Raw genomic sequence first — 24,202 nt, 5'->3', positions numbered from 1 at the left:
GGGCACCATCAGCTTTCTTCACATTTGCTTATGCACACATTTTTCTTCAGCAATCGTGTCGGGAAGGTGTGCATCATGGAATGCCAATTTAATAGAACAACGTGTTCTTGCATTGAGTAAGTACTTGAGTTGAGGCCCAGTGTCCGTCTGCTCCCTAGTCTTCATTTTAAAGAGACCTTTAGAAGGACATAAGCAAGTATCTGAGGTAGCTTGTGGCATATACAACTTATGAAAATGATAAACTTCCTGTATTTTCTTTGTACTAAATTGATGCTAGATTCACTAACATTAAAATGTTAATGTTGTAATAATTTTTAAATCCTTGAAAAAAATTAAAACAAATTTGTTGCTTTTGTTAGTTTCCACCAAGTTGATTCCAACCATAAAAAATAAAATTAACTAAAAAAATCCCTTGGGTTGATTTCAGTCATCTGAATTTCTAGTTATGTATATTTTTCTTGTAGACATGGGACAGCACCAGCACTTGATAGAATAAAGTGTTTTTAGATTGTGAATCATTTAAAAACTAAACTAAAGCTAGCTTGTGTTCAATCATTTGGATCATCAGTGAGTGAGTCAACAATTCCATAGGTCAATGCCTCATTTATCCAATGAGTATTTTCGAGATCCTCCTCATGTTATTAATTGATGCCATACACTATGGCACCAGTGATCCAGAAGTGAAAAATACCCTTGTCCTCATAGTGTTTACAGGCTTATAGGGGAGAGCTAACTTTAAACAAGTAATAACAATCAACACCCCAAAAAACAAACTCATCATTGTCACACTGATATTTGACTCATAGTGATTCTCTAGGACAGAGTACAGTCATCCTAGAGGGTTTCAAAGCTGCAAATCTGTACATAAGTAGACAGCCACATCTCTCCCTGGGAATTGCTGGTGGGTTCGAATCGCCGACTTTTTGTTTAGTTGCCAAGTCCTTTGCCACTGCCCCAGTGTACCCTGAGTAATAACAGTAGAGAGATCGTACTAAGAGATTGAGGTAATTAGTTTATTGTGCCAACCTGGCCGATAAACACATGTGGGGTTAATTGAAGGGCGGGGATGGTGGGGGAATAAATGGCTCAGTGAGCCTCGCCTTTCTAGTTCTTGGGTCTCTTGCTTTGTGATGGTCGCACCAGGGTGCACCTGCCTTAGCAGTTCCCTGCTTCAGCTTGCAAGGCTCACTTCCTGCTACAAGACATCCCCAAGGAGAAGCCACATGGACCTACCCCGATGCAGCCCTGTGTGCTGGAGCAGCCGTGTGGAGACCCCTCCCAGCTCTGAGATGTTTACACATTCACTGATTCGGCTTTCCACCTGCAGTCGGCATCATTGTGTCTGCTTTGTGAGATGGAGGAGGACTTTGTGGACTGGTGTCGGACATATGGGTTAATGTTGGACTTATGGGCTTGGGCAGCACTGGGTTGGGATATTTTCTTGATGTGCACTTACCTTTTATATAAAACTCTCCCTTAGACATGAGTTTCTGTGGATTTGTTTCTCTAAAGTACCCAGATTAATACAGAGATCTGAGAATATATTTCAGGAGCTACTCTCTATCCCTTTCTACACCCAAATATTCATAAACTAGGGAACATGTGAAGAAAGAGGATCTTATACTTCATTCAAAGCGACAGTATCCTTATTATAAAGGACACGTACATCTCAAATAATTGTTTATAGCACTTTCAACAATGAAGTCAATGGCCTAAATGTGAAATTAATTGGAAACCACAGTTCTGATACACTGTTTGGCAACTAAGCACATTAGATTGAATTGTTTCAGAATGCCTAATTATTGTGTCTGCCCCACTCATCGGTTTGAGTCATCCTGACTTTTGGACTGCCGCCTAGATTATTTCTGCAGTATGGTTTCAGTTGCGTCTTCCTCTTTACAACAACAACAAAAAATCCCTTCTTTCTTATTTTCCTAATGTATAGTTTTCTGTGCTTTTGCAAATTCTTGGTAAGGACGATATAATTGATAACGTGTTGATTCTATTGAGTTTGAGTATAAACTGATAGCTTGTTTGTATCTTTGCAGGTTTGTGGTTTGAAAAGTGCCTGTGGGGAAGCACCAGAAACTGCCTCTGTGTGTTCCAGTCTTGCTTTTCTATGACATGCACAGCATCCTGACCCTGATGAGTGGATGAAGAGACGTCACGTGTCTGACGACCGATTGCTGGATTTCAGGATTTGAAAGGGTGGAAGGAAAAAAAGCAACCTGCTAAAAGATGAACATCTGAGTGGCTCGTAGTCCAGCTTTGTCCATAACTATTCGCATCAGAACAAAATATTCTCCCACGGAGGGCCGTGAGCTAGAAGACACTTTATTACCAACGCTTGTGTCGGCAAAACAGCCGGGAGATCCAGACATTTACAGTCAGCAATGACCCTGAATGTGCTGCTTCTGCGGCCCACGGTCTTCAAGTGGGACATACTGATGGATGAGTGACGCCTGCCAATCCATCGTCTCCCTCTGCCTCGTGGACTGGACTTCATTAAGCAATTTATCACTTCCCTACCTTCAGACTTACATGAGGGCTTTTTCACAACAGTAGCTTTGGAGTTATTGGAAGCTGGGTTTATACCACCCTTTAGCAGAAGTTAACCAAGTCCAAACTAGGTTGTCATCATGGCTCTGAACGTTGCCCCCGTCAGAGACACAAAGTGGCTGACACTGGAAGTGTGCAGACAGTTCCAAAGAGGAACGTGCTCGCGGTCCGACGAGGAATGCAAATTTGCTCACCCTCCCAAAAGTTGCCAGGTTGAAAATGGAAGAGTAATTGCCTGCTTTGATTCCCTGAAGGTAAGCGAATATGTCTTAGGTGTCATTTCAATGCCACCTGGGACTTGTCAAAGCGAATCCTTGCCGTGGGGCTTAGTAGCAAAGTTTAACGATAGTTTGCAAATTCTGTTTTCCTGTTTGGCACAACGGTTGGGAGATTTTCACCAATTTTTTTTTATCAGGCATTATATCAAATTTTTACATATCCATTTTAAAATGAAAAATGCATGATGGTGTTTTTCTGACCTGGTGTGACATCCATGTACCCAAAAGTTTCAATCAAAGTCTGCATTGTGACAACAAAAGATAACTATTTTGTCAATGTTTGGTCTGGAGGTTATATAAAGGTGAAAAAATAGAATGTCTCATTTTCATGTGCCACCTGCTCTGACGTACCTCTTGAAGGATATTTTACTCCAAGGCTTGCTTCCTTGACCGAGAGTTGCCTAAAATATATCTGAGTAGATTTTTCACTCTCTTTGAACATTTTGTCATGGCTAGCGGGAATTACTAACTGCATACTCTGTACTCCTTGAAAACCTACTCTATGGAGCAGAAACTTGTATATGATTCAGATTGTGTCCTGATGATCTCCCTGTCTGAAAACAGCACCCAGCAAGGACCTGTAATACAAGACAGACAGGGGCAAATGCCTTCAGCGAGAAGTAGAGACCAGACTTCTATGAGAGTCCATAGAAGAGAGTAGCTGACAGGGTCAAAGCATCTTTTCAGAGTTGGATACCGTTTGGACTTGAAGAGGTGTTGGAATCAGAGTGGAAGAGCTAGTTGCAGCTGGTGGGATAATGTAGCCCATCATTTTTGTCTTCATCGTATTTAGTATTTTGAATAAGATTATAGTGAAGGTGGATAAGCCCATGTCTAGTCCTGTCGTGGAGCTGGTTCCTTTAGGAGTGGAATTGCTGGTCCTATGAGATAGCTATTTCTAGTTTCTAAGGACGTGCCATACTGTTTCCTATAGTGACTCTATTTCTTTATATTGCCACCACCAGTGTATACGAATCTAATCATTCCACAAGCTTGCCAACATTTGTTATTTTCTATGGTTTTGTTTCATGAGTGCCATGAGTGTTGGCCAAGCTGGTATCTCATTGTAGTTTTCATTTGTATCTCTCTAATGATTGTGAGCATTTCTCCATGTGTTTGATAGATGCCTGAATGTCTGCCTTGGCGAAGTGTCTGTTCATGTCTTTGCCCATGTTTTAATTGGATTGTCTATTTTGTCACTTTTGAAGGGTTGAAATTTTCAATAAAATTAAGAGATTAGATCCTTGTTGGATATGTTATAATAAAAAACATTTCCCCTTGTCTGTAGGTGCTCTTTTTACTCTTTTGGAGAAGTCTTTTGACAAGCATAATTATTTAATTTTTGAGAGGGCCATATCTTACGCTCTGTTTGCATTTTTAGTTATATTTTGATATTCTATTTATGCCTTATACTAGGGTCCCCAGCATTGTCCTCATATTTTTTAATCCGTAATTTTTATAGTTTTCGGTTTTTGTTGAACTCTTTGGTCCGTTTTGAGTTATTTGTTGTGTATCGTGTGAGGTAGGGGAAAATGTTTCATTTTCCACAGTTAAATTTCCAATTTTTCCAGCACCTCTTGTTAGAGACAGCATTGCCTCACTTTTTAGTGGACTTTGGCCCATTCTTGAACATCAGTTGCCTACAGATTGATGCATGTATTGATCTGGATGATCAATTCTGTTCCACTGTTCTATGTTGTTCATTGTATGTAGCAGTACCAAGAAGGTTTGATTACTGTGACTATAGTAGATTCTGAGATTAGTTATTGTGAGATTCCTACTTAGATATTCTTCAGCAATGCTTATCTGGAACTTCTTTCCTTTCCATATAAAGTTGGTAATTAGTTTTACCATCGCATGAAAGAATGCTGTTGGGATTGGATCAGATTGTATGTCTACAAATCACTGTGGGAACTACTGACATTTTCATGTCAAGGATTCATATCCATGAGTATGGTATGGTTTTCCATCTGTTTATTACTTTCTTGCAGTATTGTTTGGTTGTTTTCTTTGCACAGGGCTTTTACTTATTTAATTAGGTTTCCCTTAAACATTTTATCTGTAGATGGGGTTATTGTAAATGATATTGTTTTCCTGATTCCCTATGTGAAGTTCTCTTTGTGTACAGCAATGGTTCTCAACCTTCCTAATGCCGCTACCCTTTAATACATTTCCCCATGTTGTGGTGACCCCCAACCATAAAATTATTTTTGTTGCTACTTCATAACTAATTTTGCTACTGTTATGAATAGTAATGTAAGTATCTGATATGCAGGATGTATTTTCATGGGTACAAATTGAACCTAAGTAAAGCATAGTGATTAATTACAAAAACAATATGTAATTATATATTGTGAAATAATTGCTTCTAATGACAAATAAATGAAATTTTGTCTTGAAGCAGGGTGTAGCATGGGTAACAGTCTCCACGCTGGGTACTCATATGTGGGCATATCTGCATGTGGGCAGACCCACCAGGAGACGGACAGAGGAGTGGTGTTTCGGCTCCTAAGACCGTCAGAAAAAAGTCTTTTTTGATGGTCTTAGGCAGCCCCTGTGAAAGGGTCATTCTACCCCCAAAGGGGTCGCCACCCACCGGTTGAGAACCGCTGGTGTAGAGGAATACAACTATCATTTTTATATCGGTCTGATTTCCTGATTCTCTTTTGGATTCTTCTACTAGCTCCAGTAGTTTTATTGTGATTTCTTTTGGGTGTTCTATGGATAGAGTCATATAATCTGTGAATCAGGAGAGTTTTACTTCTTCCTCACTCATCTGACTGACCTTAATTTCCTTGACTCGCCTTATTGCTTTAGTTAGTGCCCCAGTGCAATGTTGACTCAAATAAAGGGCATCTCCTCTTGTACCCATTTTCAAGTGGAATGCTTTCAGGCTCTATTGAGAATGATGTTGACTTTTGGATTGGTATAAGTGTCCTTCATTATCCTGAGGAATTCCCCTTCAACTCCCATTTTGCTGAGAATTTTTATCAGGTATAGATGTTGGACTTTATTGAATTCGCCTATTTATTTAGCTGTAAAATTATAGTGCTATAAATCCAGGATTACATAAGACATTCCTTAGGTCATAATGTCATTGCTTTTAATAGAGGGCAATAAAATACATAGCTGAAAAATACTAATGTTTACATCTTTGTGAGACGGAAGAGAAATAAATTTACTGAAATGAAAAAGAAAAGACAGACGAAAGTTTTCATTTGTGCTCTTGGTTATAGGATTTGGGAAAACAGAGTGTTATGATTTGCATAATAGTGAACTTAGCCTAATCTTGGCTGTTGAAGACATTGAGTATGTATTTGGGGGAAAATTACACTTTATTAGTTAAATATGTTTTATAAGAATTATAAGCCAAAACTCTAACTCACAAGTATATAAGACCTTATATCTAGTATTTTGGTATATGTTAAAGTGAAGGGTTTTGTCCTCCACATTGAAAGTCAAAGACTACATGTACAGCCTAATAGAAGCTTTTTAAGGGTTAAAGATTTTTAAAGTAGAAAATTAAACATCCTGCTACTCTGTGTTATAGTATATAATATTGTGTCTATAATATAGCTTACATGAATACTATCCCATTTTATTCTAAATCACTTGACTTAAAATAGAAAAGAATAGATAAATCAAATTTCATATAAGCTGCAATGGTATAAGCAATCTCTCAGTAGTGCAAAAGGTTAATTCGATGGATTTGGCTGTTGGAGTTCACCCTGAAAGGTACTTCACAAGCTAGGCATGGTGATCTACTTCCAAAACAACAGCAACAACAACAACAACAACAGCCAATGAAAACCCTATGACTGAAATTTTACTCGGCACACATGTGGTCACTATGAGTCAGAGTTTATTCGATGGTAGCTGTGGTTGGTTTTTACATTTTAAATAATGGCATAAGCGTGTTCTAAATTCATTATTTTACTTTCAGTCAAAAAAAAATGAGGCAAGTATATGTTTACCTCCATGACCATCATTGAAGGAAACATTCACTTTATAAAACACAATGTAAATTAAAAACTGGATTATAAATGCTTCAAAAAAAGGAACTAGGTCAAACATGAAAAATCCATTATCCAGGCCATCCCTGCTTCTGCCTTTTCATTAATTCCAGCTGTCTCTGGTTGGGCATTTAATATTAAAACCACCATTTTAGCAAATTCCTTAGATTTTTATAGCATTCCAGTTTGCTAGTAAAAGATAAAGTACTGACCTATTCGGGATAAGCATTTCCTGAATTCTAACAGCATGTCAGCTTTTAGATCATCATACTTCTTTATATCATGGTGGATTCACCACCATCATAATTGGTTGTTGTTTCTAGTCCAGAGAATGAATCAAGAATACTTTTGTTTTAAAAAATGAACTGAGCCACAAGAATGTTCAATAGCATTCAAAGAAAACAAAGCAAACAAATATCTTTGACAGACAACTTTTAGAACTACCTAGAAGAACAATTTCCAGATGTCTCAGCATAGCTACTGACCTCTCAATTTCTCTGTTCACTTTAAAGAATGATAAGATTGTAGTTAACTTAATTTGAGCATGCTGTTATCTATTCTGGCTCATAATGACCCTATAGAACCAGGAGAACTGCTCCTGTGGGTTTCTGAGACTCTTAACACTTTACAGGATTAGATAGCATCGTTTTTCTCCCATGAGCTTCCAGTGATTTTGAACTGCTGATCCAGATGGTTAGCAATTCAATGTATCACCCCTACACCACCAGAGTAGCTATGAGTCAGAATATTATGACATTGAGGTTTGCTTTGGTTGTCCATTTAATCAATCTATGGAGCTCTGCTTACGCGTTGGCCTGTTAAGCCCCAGATCCAGAATTCGAAACCATGAGCTGCTTCATGGGGCATCCCACTGCCGGAAAGAGTTCGTCTTGGAAACTCACAGGGGAAAGCCTACCCTGTCCTATTGGGTGACTGTGACTCAGTATTGACTCCACGGCAGTGAGGTGTTTGGTTTGTGCTTTGAGTGCTTTTTATAATCACCAAACCCCAAAGAAAATGAAAAGGACCCATAGGCCCTAGAATGAAAGGGGCCTGCTTCTGAACGTCTACTCAACGCCTTCCCGGCCTTGGATCAATTCCTTATCACTTCCCAGCCGTGTTTTCTCATCAGCATTGTTTGCCAAGGGAATTGGCTGAAGCATGCTCAGTTCCTCGCCCCAGGCTGGCATGTTTGCCTTGAAAAGTTGTGGTAAGGACACAAGTGATAGCTGGAAAAGCCCTTACACTTGGCGTTGACCAGCAACAACCAAAAAGGTAATCAACAATAGCTAAAAGGAAAAAGAATGATGGTTTTTCCTTTCATGTTAAAATAGATTGTTTTACACTCGCTGATGTCTCACGGCACCCGTATAAGATATGACAAAATAATAATTTATACATTATCAAGGGTTCATGAGGGAGGGGGGAACAGGGAGGGAGGGCAAAAATGAGGAGCTGATGCCAGAGGCTTACATGGAGAGCAAATGTTTCGAGAATGATGAGGGTAGCAGATGTACGAATGTGCTTTATACAATTGATGTATGTATGGATTGTGATAAGAGTTGTATGAGCCCCCAATAAAATGATTAAAACAAACAATAAAAAAACCAACCAAACAACAACAACAACAACAACAACAACAAAATAGATTGTTTTACCCAGTAGAATTAGTATATCCCATAATAGAGAAAGGGGGAAAGGGATTTGAAGGAAGACCGACCCAGATTTGAATGAATCTTAAGACAAGGTATTTTACCTCCCTTAAACCTCACTTGCTTCTTAATATAAAATTGACTATATGTAGTTACTAGGTTAGGAACTTCTGTTAGGAACAATTTGTACTTTCCCACTAATGTTAGGTAACATTATCTCTCTTTAGAAAGATTGAACCCTTGCTCTCAACAATTTCTCCATCACAATCACTTTCACTTGCCGCACACATAGCTTTTAAATCATTGAAAAGCGACCAAGCCTTTTCCTACACTAAAATCCACCCCCAAACTAACCTATTGCTCTTAGGTTGAGTTCAACCCTGTAAGAGAGAGGAGAGTTGCTTGATGGGGTATCTACAGCTACAACCTTTACAGGAGTGGACTGCTACATTTTACTCCTGAGAAGCCACTCGTGGGTTCAAACTGCTCACCTTTCCTTTAGCAGTTGAATGCCTTAACAACTAGGCGACCAGGGCTCTTTTCTTGCATTGAAGAACTGTCTATGCAGTTACTCCACTTTACCTACAAATCTGACCTTAAGACATTGGGAAAAGAGTGTGGTCGTGCCCGTAACTACTCCATAAGGTTACAGGAAGCACTAAGTGGCCCAAAGATATACCACGTGCCTGGCAGAGAACCAAGCATGTTAGGGATCGGTCATGTTCGTTCTTTCCTAATAGAGTAAACTAGCACAATTGATCTCCTGATTTTGATGGCCAGATTAAAAGTCCAGGCTTGTCTAATTTTTAAGGATCTACTGTGTTCGTGATAAAAACAAAGTCCTGAAAATTAGTCATGAAATTAAGGAAAAAACTGATTTGGAGTAGACGGTATTGTTATTTATCCTACGACCTCCTCAAAAACCACTTGTTTGCTTTTATAACTGTGAAAGGAATCTTTTGACCTAACAGGACAGAGAAAAGTCAATGAGATCCCATTTGGGGAGTTGGAGCCTATTTGTAAGCAAGGGTAAACTGCCGGTAAGTAAACACATGGTGGTTGTTTGGAGAGAGAGATGCTGAGGTGTTTGATCAGAGAGTTGTGCATATACAAGTACATGAATGAAAGCTTTTGCAGAAAATCTAGCGGGGCTCTTGTACCGCCATGTGTCCACTGTTCCCAACTGTGTCATCGAAGAGGTGTGCATGAAATCACAAGGCGTGCAAGTCTTTGGGATTCTTCTTGTTGTGACAGTCTGACTAGGAAGGCTGGGTGATGGTCGTAGGTTTGTGGGGAGGCGGGGCTACATTCTAGAACACTGCGTCCAGAAGGGAAGCGAACTTGACAAACTGCACGTTGTTTCAGCAGCAGCCCCTGGACCAAAGGCCTTCCCCAAGTTTACCTTGTCTCTAGCCTCTCTCGACACCCTTGTGTCATCCCTCCCACCAGTTAGATGTTTGAGATATTTTTCCCATGTGGTTTTTTCCCCCTGTAATGAGGAAGGATGATATCTGGATTGTATAAATGGAAACCATCCCAGAGGAATAAATGAATAAACGCTCATGCTTATTCAGCCTAAACGTTTCCGTATTTACCACTTTCATCCGGTCTTTAATCGATGTGCTTAAATATTTTGAATGCGAACTCTGCTTAAAAAGGTACAGATAGGATCTGAAAATACAGGGAATCCAGGGCGGATGAGCCCTGTAGGACCAGTGGTGTGAGTGGCGAAACAGGGAGGGTAAAGGGAGATTGGGTAGGAAAGAGGGAACCGATTACAAGGAACTATATGTGACCTTCCTCCCTGGGGGGAAGACAACTGAAAAGTGGGTGAAGGGAGACATCGGACAGGGCAAGATATGACAAAATACCAATTTATAAACTATCAAGGGCTCATGAGGGAGGGGGGAGCGGGGAGGGAGGGGAAAAATGAGGACCTAATGTCGGGGGTTTAAGTGGAGAGAAAATGTTTTGAGAATGATGTCCAAATGCGCTTTACACAATTGATGTGTGTATGGATTGCGATAACAGTTGTATGAGCCCCTAATAAAATGTTTTAAAAAAAAAAACAAAAAGAAAAAAGGAAACCAGTTTAAAAACAGCCTGGTTCATTTTGTGCAAATACAGAGTATTTGGGAAAAGAGTTCAGACTTTACCTAACCCTTCATCCTACGATTATCTCCAAGTCAGAGTGATTCTTCTCAAGTCTGTATCAGGCATGTCAGTCCTTGATTCAAGATCTTCCTGGGATTGCTGCTCTCAGTCAGAGGGAGCACTCAGGATTAACCAGGGCTGGCTAGGTGCTCCGAGATCTGGTTCCTCCTTTCAATCGCTGCTCCTTCATTTAATCCACTCCCACCACAGGCCTTTCTCTCTCACTGTCTTCTGGTCCATGTGGTCTCCTAGCAACCCTCCAGGGCAGAGTAGAACTGCCCTGTGGGTTTCCAAGACTGTAAAGCTTTGGAAGTCGAAAGCCTCTTCTTTCACTTGTGGAACCGCTGGTGGTTAACCAACAGCTGACCTTGCAGGTCACAATATGAAACGGAACCACTATATCTCAAGGGCTGCTTTATTTACGTATTTATTTAAAATCATTTTACTGGGGGCTCGTACAACTGTCATCACAATCCGTACATGCATCCATTGTGTCAAGCACTTTTGTACATTTATTTCCCTCATCATTCTCCAAACGTTTGCTTTCTACTTGAGCCCTTCATATCAGCTCCTCATTTTCCCCCTCCTTCCCTACTCCCTCCTCTGCCATGAACCCTTGATAATTCATAAATTATTATTATGTTGTCATATCTTACACCGTCCGATGTCGCCCTTTACCCACTTCTCCACTGTCCATTCCCCAGAGAGGAGGTTGTATATAGATCCTTGTAATCTGTTCCCCTTTCTCCTTTACCTTTCCTCCATCCTCCCGGTATCACCACTCTCACCACTGGTCCTGAGGGGTTCATCTGTCCTGGATTCCCTGTGTTTCAGTAGATCATTGTGATCAGATCCCCTTTCTCCCCCAGCTTCCCCTTCCCCTCCTGGTATCACTACTCTCATTATTGTCCTGAAGGGGTTATCTTGTCCTGGATTCCCTGTGTTTCAGTTCCTATCTGTACCAGTGTACATCCTATGATCTAGCCAGATTTGTAAGGTAGAAACGGGATCATAATAGTGGGGGGTGGATGAGGGGGAGGAAGCATTTAAGAAATAGAGGAAAGTTGTATGTTTCATCATTGTTATACTGCACCCTAACTTGCTCGTCTCCTCCCTGAGACCCTTCTGTAAGGGGATGTCTAGTTGCCTACAGATGGGCTTTGGGTCCCCAATCTGCACTTCCCTTCAGTCACGAGGATATGATTTTTTGTTCTTCGATGCCTGATACCTGATCCCATTGACACCTTGTGATCACACAGGCTGATGTGCTTCTTCCATGTGGGCTTTGTTGCTTCAGCTAGATGGCCACTTGTTTACCTTTAACCCTTTAAGACCCCAGATGCTATATCTTTTGATAGCCAGGCACCATAAGTTTTCTTCACCACATTTGCTTATGCATACATTTGTCTTCAGTGATCGTGTTGGGAAGCAAGCATCATGGAATGCCAATTTAATAAAACAAGGTGCTTGCATTGAGGGAATACTTGAGTGGAGGCCCAATGTCCATCTGCTACCTTAATACTAAATCTATAAAAATAAGCACATTGATCTATTTCCCCTTCATCATATATAACTATATTTACATATGTACATGCTTGTATTTAGACCTCTATACATGCCCTTTGCCTCTTAGTTCTTTCCTATATTTCCTTTTACTTTCCTCTTGTCCCACTATCATGCTCAGCCTTCATTTGGGTTTCAGTAGTTCCTCTCAGTTACATTGCCCTTGATCAGTCCCTACCAGGCATCTTACACTGTCCTTGCCACTGACTTTGGATCACTTGTTGTTCCCTTGTCCCTGGGTTGGTTAACATCACTTCCGTTCCCCCAGCTCCCCTTCTTCCATGTCCCCCCAGAACTATTGGTCCAGTTGTTTTCTCCTCCAGATTGTTTATCCAGCCTATCTTATCTAGATAGACCTGCAGAGATAATAATATGCACAAAAAAATAAGACAGCAAAACAAAGCGACACAAGAAAACAAAACAGTGACAACAACCAAAAAACCAATGACAAAAAAAAAAAAGAAAAGCCTGTGAATATTTCAAGGTCTGTTTGTTGACCTTTAGGAGTGTTTTCCAGTTGAGTCTGATGGGGTGCCACACCCTGGCCCCAAAGTCTATTTTTGGTATTCCCTCGAGGCTTCCTTGCTCTGCTCCCCTTGCTGTTCTGTTCCACGCCCTTAGTGTTTTGCCGTGTTGGGGTCAGATTGGGCTCAATTTCCACAATGTGTCTCCAGTGTTGTCCCCTGTAGGGCTATGGGTCAGTGAGGGATGTCATGTCTCATAGTGGGGCTGGCCCTATGGTCCTCTCTGTGCATTGGTTGTTCAGAGCGGGAATATCGTCCTCCAGGCTTGGTGGGCCAGGATGTGCTCTACTCTCTCTTCCGCCCCCTTCATTTGCTCCCATGTGCTCTGATCAGACATGTCCCTCTCCCTGAGCTGCAGATTCAGTGATGTCCTCTGAAGTAAATTCTTCTGGGGGGAGGGGGGCTGTCCACGTAAGCTGTATGATTTTAATGGAGTGCAGAACACATTCTTGCTCTAAAGATTCTTGAACTCCACCAATTGTACTTCCAGGGTTAGAAGTTCATTTTCCTATAACCTGGCTTCTACCCTCTGGCCAAATCAACCACTTCCCCTCTGCATTCCACACATCCTATAAATCCGTTTGCTCGAGTAAGCCCATGTTCTAGTTTAAGCCTACAAACCTCCAAAGGCTTTTATGCTGACTGTATCCATGATCTTTGTGCCCCAGTATCTGGCATGTAGTAGGAATTCAATAAGAAACAAAGAATAAATTGCGTAACAATCAACCAGCTTTTCAAAACAGATTGACAATCACCAGAGACATCCCACCCTACCCGCAGAGCACAAAATGTCATTGTCTGGCTGTTCAATATTTTCGTTAGCATCTCTATTTAATATCACATGCCTGGTCAGCCTCTCTTCCGTATTTGCTAATGCCACACATTCTCCTGCCCTGCTCCATATATTCTCCCAATTCTCTGACTACTCAACTCCCTTTCCTTGTTTAACCCTGATGCTGCCTCTTACGTTGCTCCCTAGCTGTAGACCCTCTCCAAGACTCAGCATGGTTCTGTCCTTTTGCAGGTGCAGCGATCAGCTCCACAGGCTTAACCTCATTCATGCATTCAACTCCTATCTCAGTGCTAATGGATTCCAATTCTGGGTGGGTGCCTTTTCCTTGGAACTCTCGGGCTCTATCGAACATTCTCATCTGAATAACAGCCTGTCCCCTCCACTTCAACATATGTATCTTGAAGCTCTTCATCCTGCCCAAAAGTCATCGTCCACCCCTTGGCCTTGCTCCCCAGGCAAGAGATCTTGTATGGGCCTGAGCACCATGATGGGGCCTCTTAGTCTTTTCATATGCGTGTGTGTAAGGAATTACAAAATCTTTCATACTTGATCAAAACCGTGGAATCTTTACCAAGAAAAGTGCTTCTGCTTTAATGTATTAAAAGTGTCTGCATTTCTACACAATTGTAAACCACCTCAGGATCTCATCTAGAAGTCTGTTTATGGGCAATGAGTTAAGCGAGCCTGATGGAACATAAAGAGAGCATAAGAAGGTGTATTAGTCTGGGTACTTTGGAAAAACAAATCCACAGTGACTCCTGTATAAGAGAGAGTTTTATGTAAAGAAAATGTGCAGCACGAAAACATCCCAAGCCAATGCTGCCCAAGCCCACAAGTCCAACATTAACCCATTAACCCAACACCAGTCCACAAGTCCTCCACCTCACAAAACAGAGGCTATGATGCCGACTTAGGAGGAAAGCTGAGTCAGTGAACGAACAAGCATCTCAGCACTGGCAGGGGTCTTCACACGGCTGCTCCAGCGCCCAGGGCTGCATCGGGATAGGTCCATGTAGCTTCTCCTTGGCGATGTCGTGTAGGAAGTCAACCTTGCCAGCTGAAGCAAGGAACTGCTAAGGCAGCTGCACCCGGTGCAACCATCACAAAACAAGAGACCCGAGAACTTGAAAGGTGAGGCTCACCCCCCATTTATCCCTCCGTCTTTCAATTAGCCCCACATGTGATTATCAGCCAGTCTGGCCCAATTAACTAACTCAGAAGGCCAAAAGATCATGGAAAGATACCTTTTGGTTATTTTCATAAATTTGCCTAGAGCCGAGATTAGCAACACATTCCTCCTAATAAGATATGCAATGCGAAGGCAGGAGACGCATTTAGCTTTCAGGATAAAAGGGCCACTACTTCCTGTCTAAAAGCACGTGGAATCAGTTGCAATGCCTTTAGTGAGCCAAGAAACGAGGCTTCTTAATGAGTTAGATATCAGCCTACACATCTTTAGCTTAGAATAGCACATACTTGGCAACATGCCTGATTCAAGACCAGTTTAAAATGAAGAGTTAGACAAGATACCCCTAGACATAGAAAATAACAGAAGTCAATGACTGGACTCTAATTTGAATAGTCCAGTTTGGACTTTAGAATCTATCTCTATACAATGTGCTCAGTAGCTACTACCACACCACCAGACCTTCTCAATCGGATACTTCCCAAGTTAGACTTCAGAATCTCTTTTTGTCCCAAACCCCAACCAAACTCCCTGCTATCAAATTGATTCCAACTTTTAGCTGGGTTTCTGAGGAGTAGAGAGCCCGTTTTTCTGTGGTGGAACAGCTGCTGGTTTTGAACTTGTGGTTAGCAGCCAAGTGCATAGCGAATACATCATCAAGAGAGCTCACCAGAGAGGAGCCATTACAAATTCCAGAGAGGCTTTAGGACTGAGGAAAAGGAAGGAAAGCTCCCTGGGTTTGTACTCAAGGACCAACCAAAAGGCTCACTGTGGCACAAGCCGAGTGACATCACCGAGAGCCTGAAAACAGCTTCCATGAAGATTACAGCCAAGATTAGCCTGCAGAACTCACTCCTGCTCGGTAGCACAGGGGGTTGCCATGAGTTACAGCAACCCCACAACAATGAATTCATAATGCATGATGATAACTTGGCATTCTATGATTACAGCATTCTGTGGTTAAAACATGGAAGCATCAATGAAAATGATTTTTTTAAATGGCAACACTTCTTTTCACCACAAAATGAATGGAATAAAATACAAATTTTAGTTTAAATTATGTTCTTTAATGACGACATGTGTTTATTATTCACTTTGCCTTGGGGAATATCACTACGTTTTGTTAGTTCCCTGTTTGGGGTCTAATTAATGTACTTCTCTTTAAAGCTTAAGGAGCAAGGAACATCATGTTAAAGGACTTGATAGTCTGTTTCTTCTCAACGCAGGGCTAGTATACGTTTTGCCAGTCCCTCTCTTCTTTCTATCAATGCTTTATTTTATTTTAGAGGATTTGCTTTGTTTTTAATTGGAAGCAAAGATTTCATATTACCAAGCTAGTAATCGATATTTGAGTCTTGACATTCATGCATATAACAATATCGTTTCACCTCTTTGGGCTCCAAGTGCCTCAGAAGTTAACTATTTGTTCATTTATTCATGGGTTCCCTCTTAATTAAAAAAGAAGTAGCACACTCAAAGTCTATGTGAGCCAGGCAGCATATCTGAATGGGTGACTCTGCTCTCCCTACTCGAGAGACCCAGAGACCACTGGACTATATAGCAAGCCAGCTTGCCCTCGATTCATTTCAGACTCATAGTGGCCCCTAGTGTGTCAGAGCACAACTCTGTTCCGTAGAATTTTTAATGGCTGATTTTTCAGAAGTAGATCGCCACGCCTTTCTTCCATGGATAGTAACTTCCAACCTTCCAAAGCACTTCTCTTTAAAGCTTAAGGAGAAAGGAGCATCATGTTAAAGGATTTAATAGTCTGTTTTTTCTCACCGCAGGGCCAGCATACATTTTATCGGTGCCCCTCCTCTTTCTGTAAATGTTTTATTTTATTTTAGAGGATTTATTTTGTTTTAAATACAGTAACATAATTGGAAGCCAAGAATTCAAGTGACCAACCTGTTAATCTATATTTGAGTGCATTAACCCTAGTCGCCATACTATTTGGCTTATCTTCCTAAATCCAAAGGCCACATGTCTCCGTGCTGCATTTTTGGCCCTGTGACCTCCGCATCCTTCCCCTTACTATTGTGTTCCAGGCACATCTGTCTCCTTGCTCTTTGGGGGGCCTTTGCGCTTGCTTTTCTCTTCACATGGAATGCACTTCTCTGAGGTGCCCACAAGCCTTGCTTCCTTATTTAAGTCTGGCTTTTCCTTAAAGGTCACAGACCTGTTCTCAAAAGCAAGGCTAGCCTTTATTCGTATGCAAAGCAATCCGTGTGCAGGCCTCTGTGCTTGCTATCCATCTCCTCCAACAGCAAGTGCATAAGAAGGTAAGGCAGGGGTTCCATTGTTGTATTCCCAGTTCCCAGCATCGGTGGGTTATTTAGCTTTATTTGTCAGTGAACAAATAAAACCTCCAGTCCTAAGCTTTTAGATCTGTTTCTGTTCCACTACAATTTAAATGGGGAGGGTTTCCATCACTAATTTCTTCTGCTCATTTACGGAGGGACTAAACATTAAAGGCTTTGTAGCAATAAAGATCTTTGGCTTATAACTCAAATGTTCATGGACCATGTCCTATGACAGCTTCCCTGTCAGGACACAGAGGTAAAGGCTAAGAGCTACAAAAATACAGAGTGGCCTTGTGGTTATATCAGCAGTTTTGAAAAGCCATAGACTGATCCTAGCATTTGACAATATTTTCAGTAGCCTGGTACAAACTAAGGGCATTGAAATTGTTTTGTGTTTTTTCCCCCCATGACACTAAGCATATTAGAGTTAAAGGTGGTTGTTTATTCTGAGATTACTTGATTCCTATTTTTCCTGATTGCCATCTTCCCTTCTTTTATAATTGCTGCAATTCAAGAGGCTTCAATCAATATCACAGGAATATGGAATTAAAAGATAATGACATTTTCCCATGGACTTTTTGAAGTCCACTCATAGATGAGTTTTAGTTTCTTAACTCCTCAATGACCTAACTTTGGCAAAATAAAAAGCAGACAAGTCTTCATTAACTAGGATGGCGCCATAAAATTCCAAGGCAGGGACCCTCTTACCCACCCACCCTGTGGGTCTGAAAGCCCCATCCATGAGTCACTCTTGAGTCAGGCACAGAGGAAGGCCTTGGACATGAAGATCATTGTTGCTCATTATCATTGAGTTAGCTCCGACACATGGAAACTCCATGCACAAGAGAAGGAGAGGCTGCCTGGTTCTGGACCATCTCCATGATCAATGTTCTTGTAGATCACCAGGTCTTTGTTTTTAGCCAATCTTAGTCTGTAAGCTCCATGGGAACCTGTTGAGGATCATAGCACCATGAGACCTCCATTGACAGATGGGGCATGGCTACGCATAAAGTGCATTTTCTAGGAATTGGACACAGTCTTCAGTCCAGAAGGCAAGAATTCCACCACTGAGCCACTAAGAATCACTATGAAAGTCACAGGTTAACTGAAAGAAAGGACCCTAGAACTTTCAGTAACCACTTTGCTGTTAGTAAGTGTTCACAGTTTGCTCATCACCTGCTACAAGACAACAGTATACACTAGGGGGTAACCCTCCCCAAAAGGAATTGTGCTACGCGGAGCGGAGCTTTTGTAGTACACATTTTCCCCACTAGGCAAGCATCAGGCAACTCACTATGAGTTAGTGCACCCAGTGGTGTCACCTGAGAAGGTTCTCTCTGGTCACAGTGAATTTTTTTTTTTTTGTAAAAGCAGTTTCACTAGAACCTTGATTTTTGTGATGGCTGATTTAAGAGAACAGCATGTGACTGTGAAATTTTATTTCCAGCTTGGGAAAAATGCCACAGAAACTGTTGTGAAGTTTAATACAACTTATACGAACAACATTATGGGAAAAATTCAAGTGTATGAGGTGTCCTCATTTCATAAAAGGTAAAATGTCGATTGATGACAAGCCTCATTCTGGACACCTGTCAACTCCTCGAACAGATGAAAATGTTGACTCGTAATGTATTTGGAGTTCATTCCACCAGGTCAGACTGTTAATCAAGTTTTCTATTTAGAGGTTCTGAAAAGATTGCTTAACAGTGTGCAACAAAAAAGGCCTGATATGTGGCAGATGCTTTTGCCACCCGGACAATAAACCTGCTCTGCAGCCATCTCAGTGCACCAGTTTTTGGCAACTGACAGAATGTCTCTCTTGCCCCATTTACCTTACTCAGCTAATCTCGCACCTCGAGTCTTCTTTTTGTTTCCTCAAATGAAGAGGGACGTGAAAGCACAGTGATTTGACAGCATAGAAGATGGGAACAAAAAACCAAGGAGGTGCTATCAGCCATCCAAAGAGATGAGTTTGAAAAATGGTTCCAAGAATGGAATCGCAGATTTGACAAATGTATTAAGTGTAATGGAGAGTACTTTGAAGGTGATAAGGTTGTTTTGTAAAATAAATACATAGTGTTGGGGGGATAGCCCCTTGTATGTGTCTCAGTGGCTAATAACAAGTCCTTGAGAATTCCAGGGCAGCTGAGCAGGCAGGCCAAAGTCTACCCCAGAGCAGGGACAGACCCCTGGGGCTGGGAAAACCTGAGTTCTTCTGGAAGAGCTACACTAACAATGACTTCACTGTGGGCCAATTTTCCCATGAATCAACCCTGTTAATACTGATAGCATATTCTTCCCATTTGGTTTGGTTCAACTTCCTCCAGTAGAAAAAAAATGATTATCTAGCATGCATTACTCTTTCTCAGCAAAATCATTTCCAAGAATTAAAAAATAAATTAACAAGGATACTCAGTGTACACACCCCTCCTCTGAGCACTGACCTTTCAGAATCAGGAAGTGAGTGGGCACTGATATATGTATTTGTGGTCAGACTTAACCTAGCCATCCTGTCTGACCATCCAGCATTTTGGAGAGATGACTGATAAGAATATGTATACGCTTGAATAGAAGCCACCCTGAATATCAGTCGAGGCACCTAATTTTACCACAAAAACTGCACTAAAAATGTGCTGACAAACACGAGTAGATACAGTATGTTCGGCTTATACATGAGTAGATACAGTATGTTCCTCGTGGTTGAGGTAATGTACCCAGCATGAGTATTAAGCCCTGCAGAAGATGACATGCTGCTAGAGGAAGAAGGGGCAGGAAATGACTCGGAGGTCTCAACCAAGCTCAAGACAAACAAAATGACTAGATTCAACTTTCAACATGATTTTATACTTTATTTCGATTATCACCATCTTATTGGAGCCTTGATTATGTCTTAGAAGATCATCATAATTGTCTATATGTGCCATTTTAGCTTAGAGAAGTGATGTGATGCTGCGATGCATTAGTAAGCCATCTTAAATTTTTAAAAATGTATTTGCTGAATATCTGAAACAAAAAAATCCCCATCTGGTCCTCCTCTCAAATCTCCCTGAAAGGGATATTTCCAGTGCCTCCAACCCTTAGTAAAACCATTAATAATGACACTTAAGATATTATTTCCAAAAACAAAACAAAACAAAACAAAAAGATATTATTTCCATACCTGCCAGAGGCTCCAAATCTAAAATAATCAAAAGCATGCCTCATTGGAAAAATCCAATTCACATCTCCTCTCTTTCCCATTCCCCTTGGGCACGCACTCACTTGTTAACAGGAGCTATGACATCTGGCCAAACTTCTTGGGATACTGAATTCTTAATGAATATGGTCGCTGGTCAAACTTCTTGAGCTAGCAACCTCCTTAATGAAGAATTCTAGTATGCCCAGTACTTCTGAGTGGCATAGAATGCTGAGCAGAAAGAAATTCCCCTTCGTAGTTAACTTTCCAATATCTTGGTTTATTCTACCAATAAATGACTATCGATCAACTATAGTAGTCGATATGCATTAGGTAGCCTCATGCATGTACTTGTAACCTGATTGGTGCCTAGCGGAGAGATGGGGACTTTATCCACTTAGAAGTTAAGTCTAGTAGAAAGAACCGATTACAAGAATCTAAGTATTGCCTCCTCCCTGGGGAAGGGACAGCAGAGAAGAGGGCAGGGGGAGACGTCGGACAGTGTACCATATGACAAAATAATAATAATTTATGAATTATGAAGGGTTCATGAAGGAGGGGGGAGGGGGAGGGAGGGGCAAAATGAACAGCTGATATTGAAGGGCTAAAGTAGCAGGCAAATGTTTTGAGAATGATGCGGGCAACAAATAATCAAATGTGCTTGACACAATGGATGAATGTATGGATTGTGATGAGAATTGTACGAGCCCCCCATAAAATAATTTTTTTTAAAAGAAAGAACAGTCACAAAGTTACCAAACAGATTACGGTAATAAAATAAACATAACTTAACAAGATTATTTTTCATTCAAGAAATAGTAAGTCTCTACAGTGTGACAGACAACAGCCCAAGTATTAGAAACATAGCATGCTATAGAAACAGACACGTGGGTTTTTTTACCTTAATGGTATTTTCTTCTCTGGATGGTGACCAAAAAACCAGAATACAGGTGAGGAGAAAAATTCCTTTTTATCTGCCTAATTATTTACGTGCAAACCATGGGACGTGCTAGAAGAAAACAACGATGGGAACCAAGACAACACGTGATGAGGAAGAATGTATACGAACAGATAGTCAAGAACATTCCCTCCAAGGAGTTGCTGGTTGGCCCGGAGATGGGAAGGACCGGCAGGAGGCGATCCAGGGAAGAAAGCAGAGCGCTCCACCTATGGGGCAAAGAGGGAACCCTTGAGTCGAAGGCCCCTGACCAGTTCCTGGAGCCAGGGCGGGGCGGCAAGATCATAGCACTCTGGGGAGAGAGTCCTGAGACAAAAAGTAAGAAGGCAACTGTGCAGGCCAAATGAGGAATTTGAATTTTATGCTAAGTGCTAGGATTTAGGCAGGGCAACTTAAAGTGTTCAAAAGCAAAGTTATCGTTTTGAGGACTAGCGTGCACATGCCCCAGGCCGCAGTCTTGCCAGTAGCCTCCTAGGTATGTGAAAGCGATGATGCAGAAGCATATGATGCACATACCCTCCTGGCTGTGTGAAAGCTATGAAGTAGCTACCCTGCCGGACAGGGTAGAATTGCCCGTGTGAATTTCTGAGACGGCAGCTCTTTAGGGAAGTGGAAAACCCCAACTTTCTCCCAGAGAGTGGCTGGTGCTTTCGAACTGCGGACCTGGGCGATTGCAGCTGAACGCATAACCACGCCACACCCCTCCTGAACTGCTCGCGTGAAAGCTAGACAATGAATGAAGACCGAAGAAGAATTCCCGCCTTTCCATTAAGATGCTGGTGAAGAATCTTGAAAGTACCATCGACTTCCAGAAGAATGAACAAATCCGTGTGGGTAGACTCATAGCCGGAATACTCCTTAGAAGCAGGGAATCTAGGACAGATGAACCACTCAGGGCCAGGGGTGACAATGGTGATACCAGGAGGGAAGGGGGGTGTAGAAAGCTACATATAACCTCCTCTCTGGGGGATGGGCAACAGAGGGGTAGGTGAAGGGAGACGCCGGGCAGTGTAATATAAGATACAATAATAATTTATAAATTATCAAGGGTGCATGGGGGGCGCGGGCAGAGGAAGGGAGGGGGAGGGGGGAAAAAGGAAAATGAGCTGATTCCGGGAACCCAAGAGGCGAGCGAATTTTGGGAATGATGAGGGCAACAGTGTATAGATGTGCTGTACACAATTGATCTATGTATTGTGATGAGTTTTATGAGCCCCAATAAATTGATTTTAAAAAAAAGAAGCAGAGACCGTGAAACTTTGCCTGAAGTACTGCAGCTATGTTATCCGAAGGGATCGACCCCTGGATAAGGACATCCTCTTGATTAAAAAAAGAGAAAGAGGCAGGCCCTCAATAACTTGGATTGACTGACGCTGTGGCTGCAACCCTTGTGAGCACGGTGTGAGACTGGGCAGTGCTTTAGTCCTTTGGATGTGCGATTGACAGGAGTCCAAACAACAAGGGCAAAGCTAGGGAACGATAGGCTCTGGCTTATTTTGGGTGCGGCTCCCCTGCCTGACTCGAGAGGAGTTGCAGCAAGAGGCCTGTCAGAGAGCTTTCACAGCATCCAAAGAACTGATGTCACCTGGGTGAGTGGGTGGTGGCAGCCAAGATGAAGAGAAATGTACAATTTAAAATGAATAACGATATGTATTTTAGAAAAGATCCATCCGGCACATTACTAAAGGGATCATTTAGTATGTTATCCCCACCCTCACTTGTCCATCACGCTTGTAATACCTAAAGCGAATTGTCTGGAAAGGGTACCTACCCTTTCTTTTTAGTCCTGCCGATCATTGTAGTCTTGCATGCTATTTTTATTTTGAAATAAGTAGAGAAATACTCAAGTTTGTCATGTATTAACTTGCAAGGTATTCAAGTAATTCATTTAGAACTTGAGAATCAGAATTAACAACATTGATGCTAGTTTTATTGCAGAATCTGGACCTTTACAACTTTAGATTTTTACCTTCAATTAGTGGTTTGGGTAGAAAGGTTTGACCACTTCTCATACTTGTGTTGGCTGTTGCTAGGAGGTATCTTAGGAGGCCCTCTGTCTTTAGAGAGGAATCAGAGCCCTTTGCCTGCTGCCATCTGTAGCTTAAGATGTTGGGCTGCGAACCACAAGGTGGTTCCATTCATTTCAGCAATTCACACCCACCAGCCACCAAGGGAGAAAGATGGGCCTGTCTGCGAGTATTCTTGTAAAGTGGGAGAAACTCTACCTAAGGTTGCTATGGGTCCTGATGGGATGCTATGGGTCCTGATGGGATGCTATGGGGCTTAATGGGATGCTACGGGGCCTTTCTCCTTTGGAGTAGGTGTTGGGGTTGAACCACTGCGATTGTGGTCAGTAGCCCAACCAGTATATATATATACCTTATTTCACACAATAGAGGCCAGTTGATGCCATTATTAATCAAGGCTGGTATGTTACATCTGTTTCCCAAGTCAGCCAAATTGTGTAATGTTGCCTCTTTCTTGGCAATTAGAGATTAAGGGGAGTGTTTATGACACATTTATGTGTCAAGGCCAGCTTATAGAAATTTAGCATGTTACATTTTCTTATCGCAGAATGCAGGTAGGCTTATAACTGTCTTAGAGAGAGGGTTTACTTCAGACCTCACATTTTTCTATGCTTCCATTTTTAACTTAAGGCATTTTTCATTGTTATTATTGCATTATAAATTACTTATATATACTTGGTTTGACACATGTGGTTTGAGAGCAACACAGAAAGCATACGTAAGAGTTCTCTAAAGTAATTCTGTGCAGCCACTTCGGAGTTGTATGTTAATCAGCAGCTTTGCGTTTATGGAAAATCAGACTATGCAAAATATACACCGAAATTTACTTCGTATCATTGAAGTTCCTATTAGTCAATTTTGTTTCTCCTTTAGTGGAATCTGAAGGTCGTCTTGACGCTCATGAACTTTTTGCTAGGCGTTTTAAGCAAAAGGTTCCATAAATAATTTGTTATTTTAATTAATTTTATGCTTAGGTATAAAAGCTATTCTTTTTTTTAAAATCATTTTATTAGGGGC

The 24,202-nt window shown here is 41.4% G+C and overlaps 1 protein-coding gene across 6 annotated transcripts in view; it reads left to right on the top strand.

Annotated features, from left to right (window-relative positions):
• Positions 1–24,202, top strand: part of MBNL2 (muscleblind like splicing regulator 2) — a 219,990-nt gene that overhangs the window by 70,039 nt on the left and 125,749 nt on the right. For all 6 annotated transcript variants that reach the window (XM_004714049.2, XM_045289079.1, XM_045289082.1 and 3 more), the window contains exon 2: positions 2,049–2,813. In XM_004714049.2, the coding sequence (XP_004714106.1) occupies positions 2,640–2,813 (174 nt within the window). In that variant the 5' untranslated portion in view covers positions 2,049–2,639. The remainder of the gene's footprint in view (positions 1–2,048; positions 2,814–24,202) is intronic.

This window comes from Echinops telfairi, unplaced genomic scaffold (assembly GCF_000313985.2).
Source record: "Echinops telfairi isolate 266 unplaced genomic scaffold, ASM31398v2 ScPeMD7_24;HRSCAF=84, whole genome shotgun sequence".
NCBI classification, from domain to species: domain Eukaryota; kingdom Metazoa; phylum Chordata; class Mammalia; order Afrosoricida; family Tenrecidae; genus Echinops; species Echinops telfairi.
The sequence above is the reverse complement of the archived record's forward strand: the minus strand, read 5'-3'. Positions and strand labels throughout refer to the sequence as shown.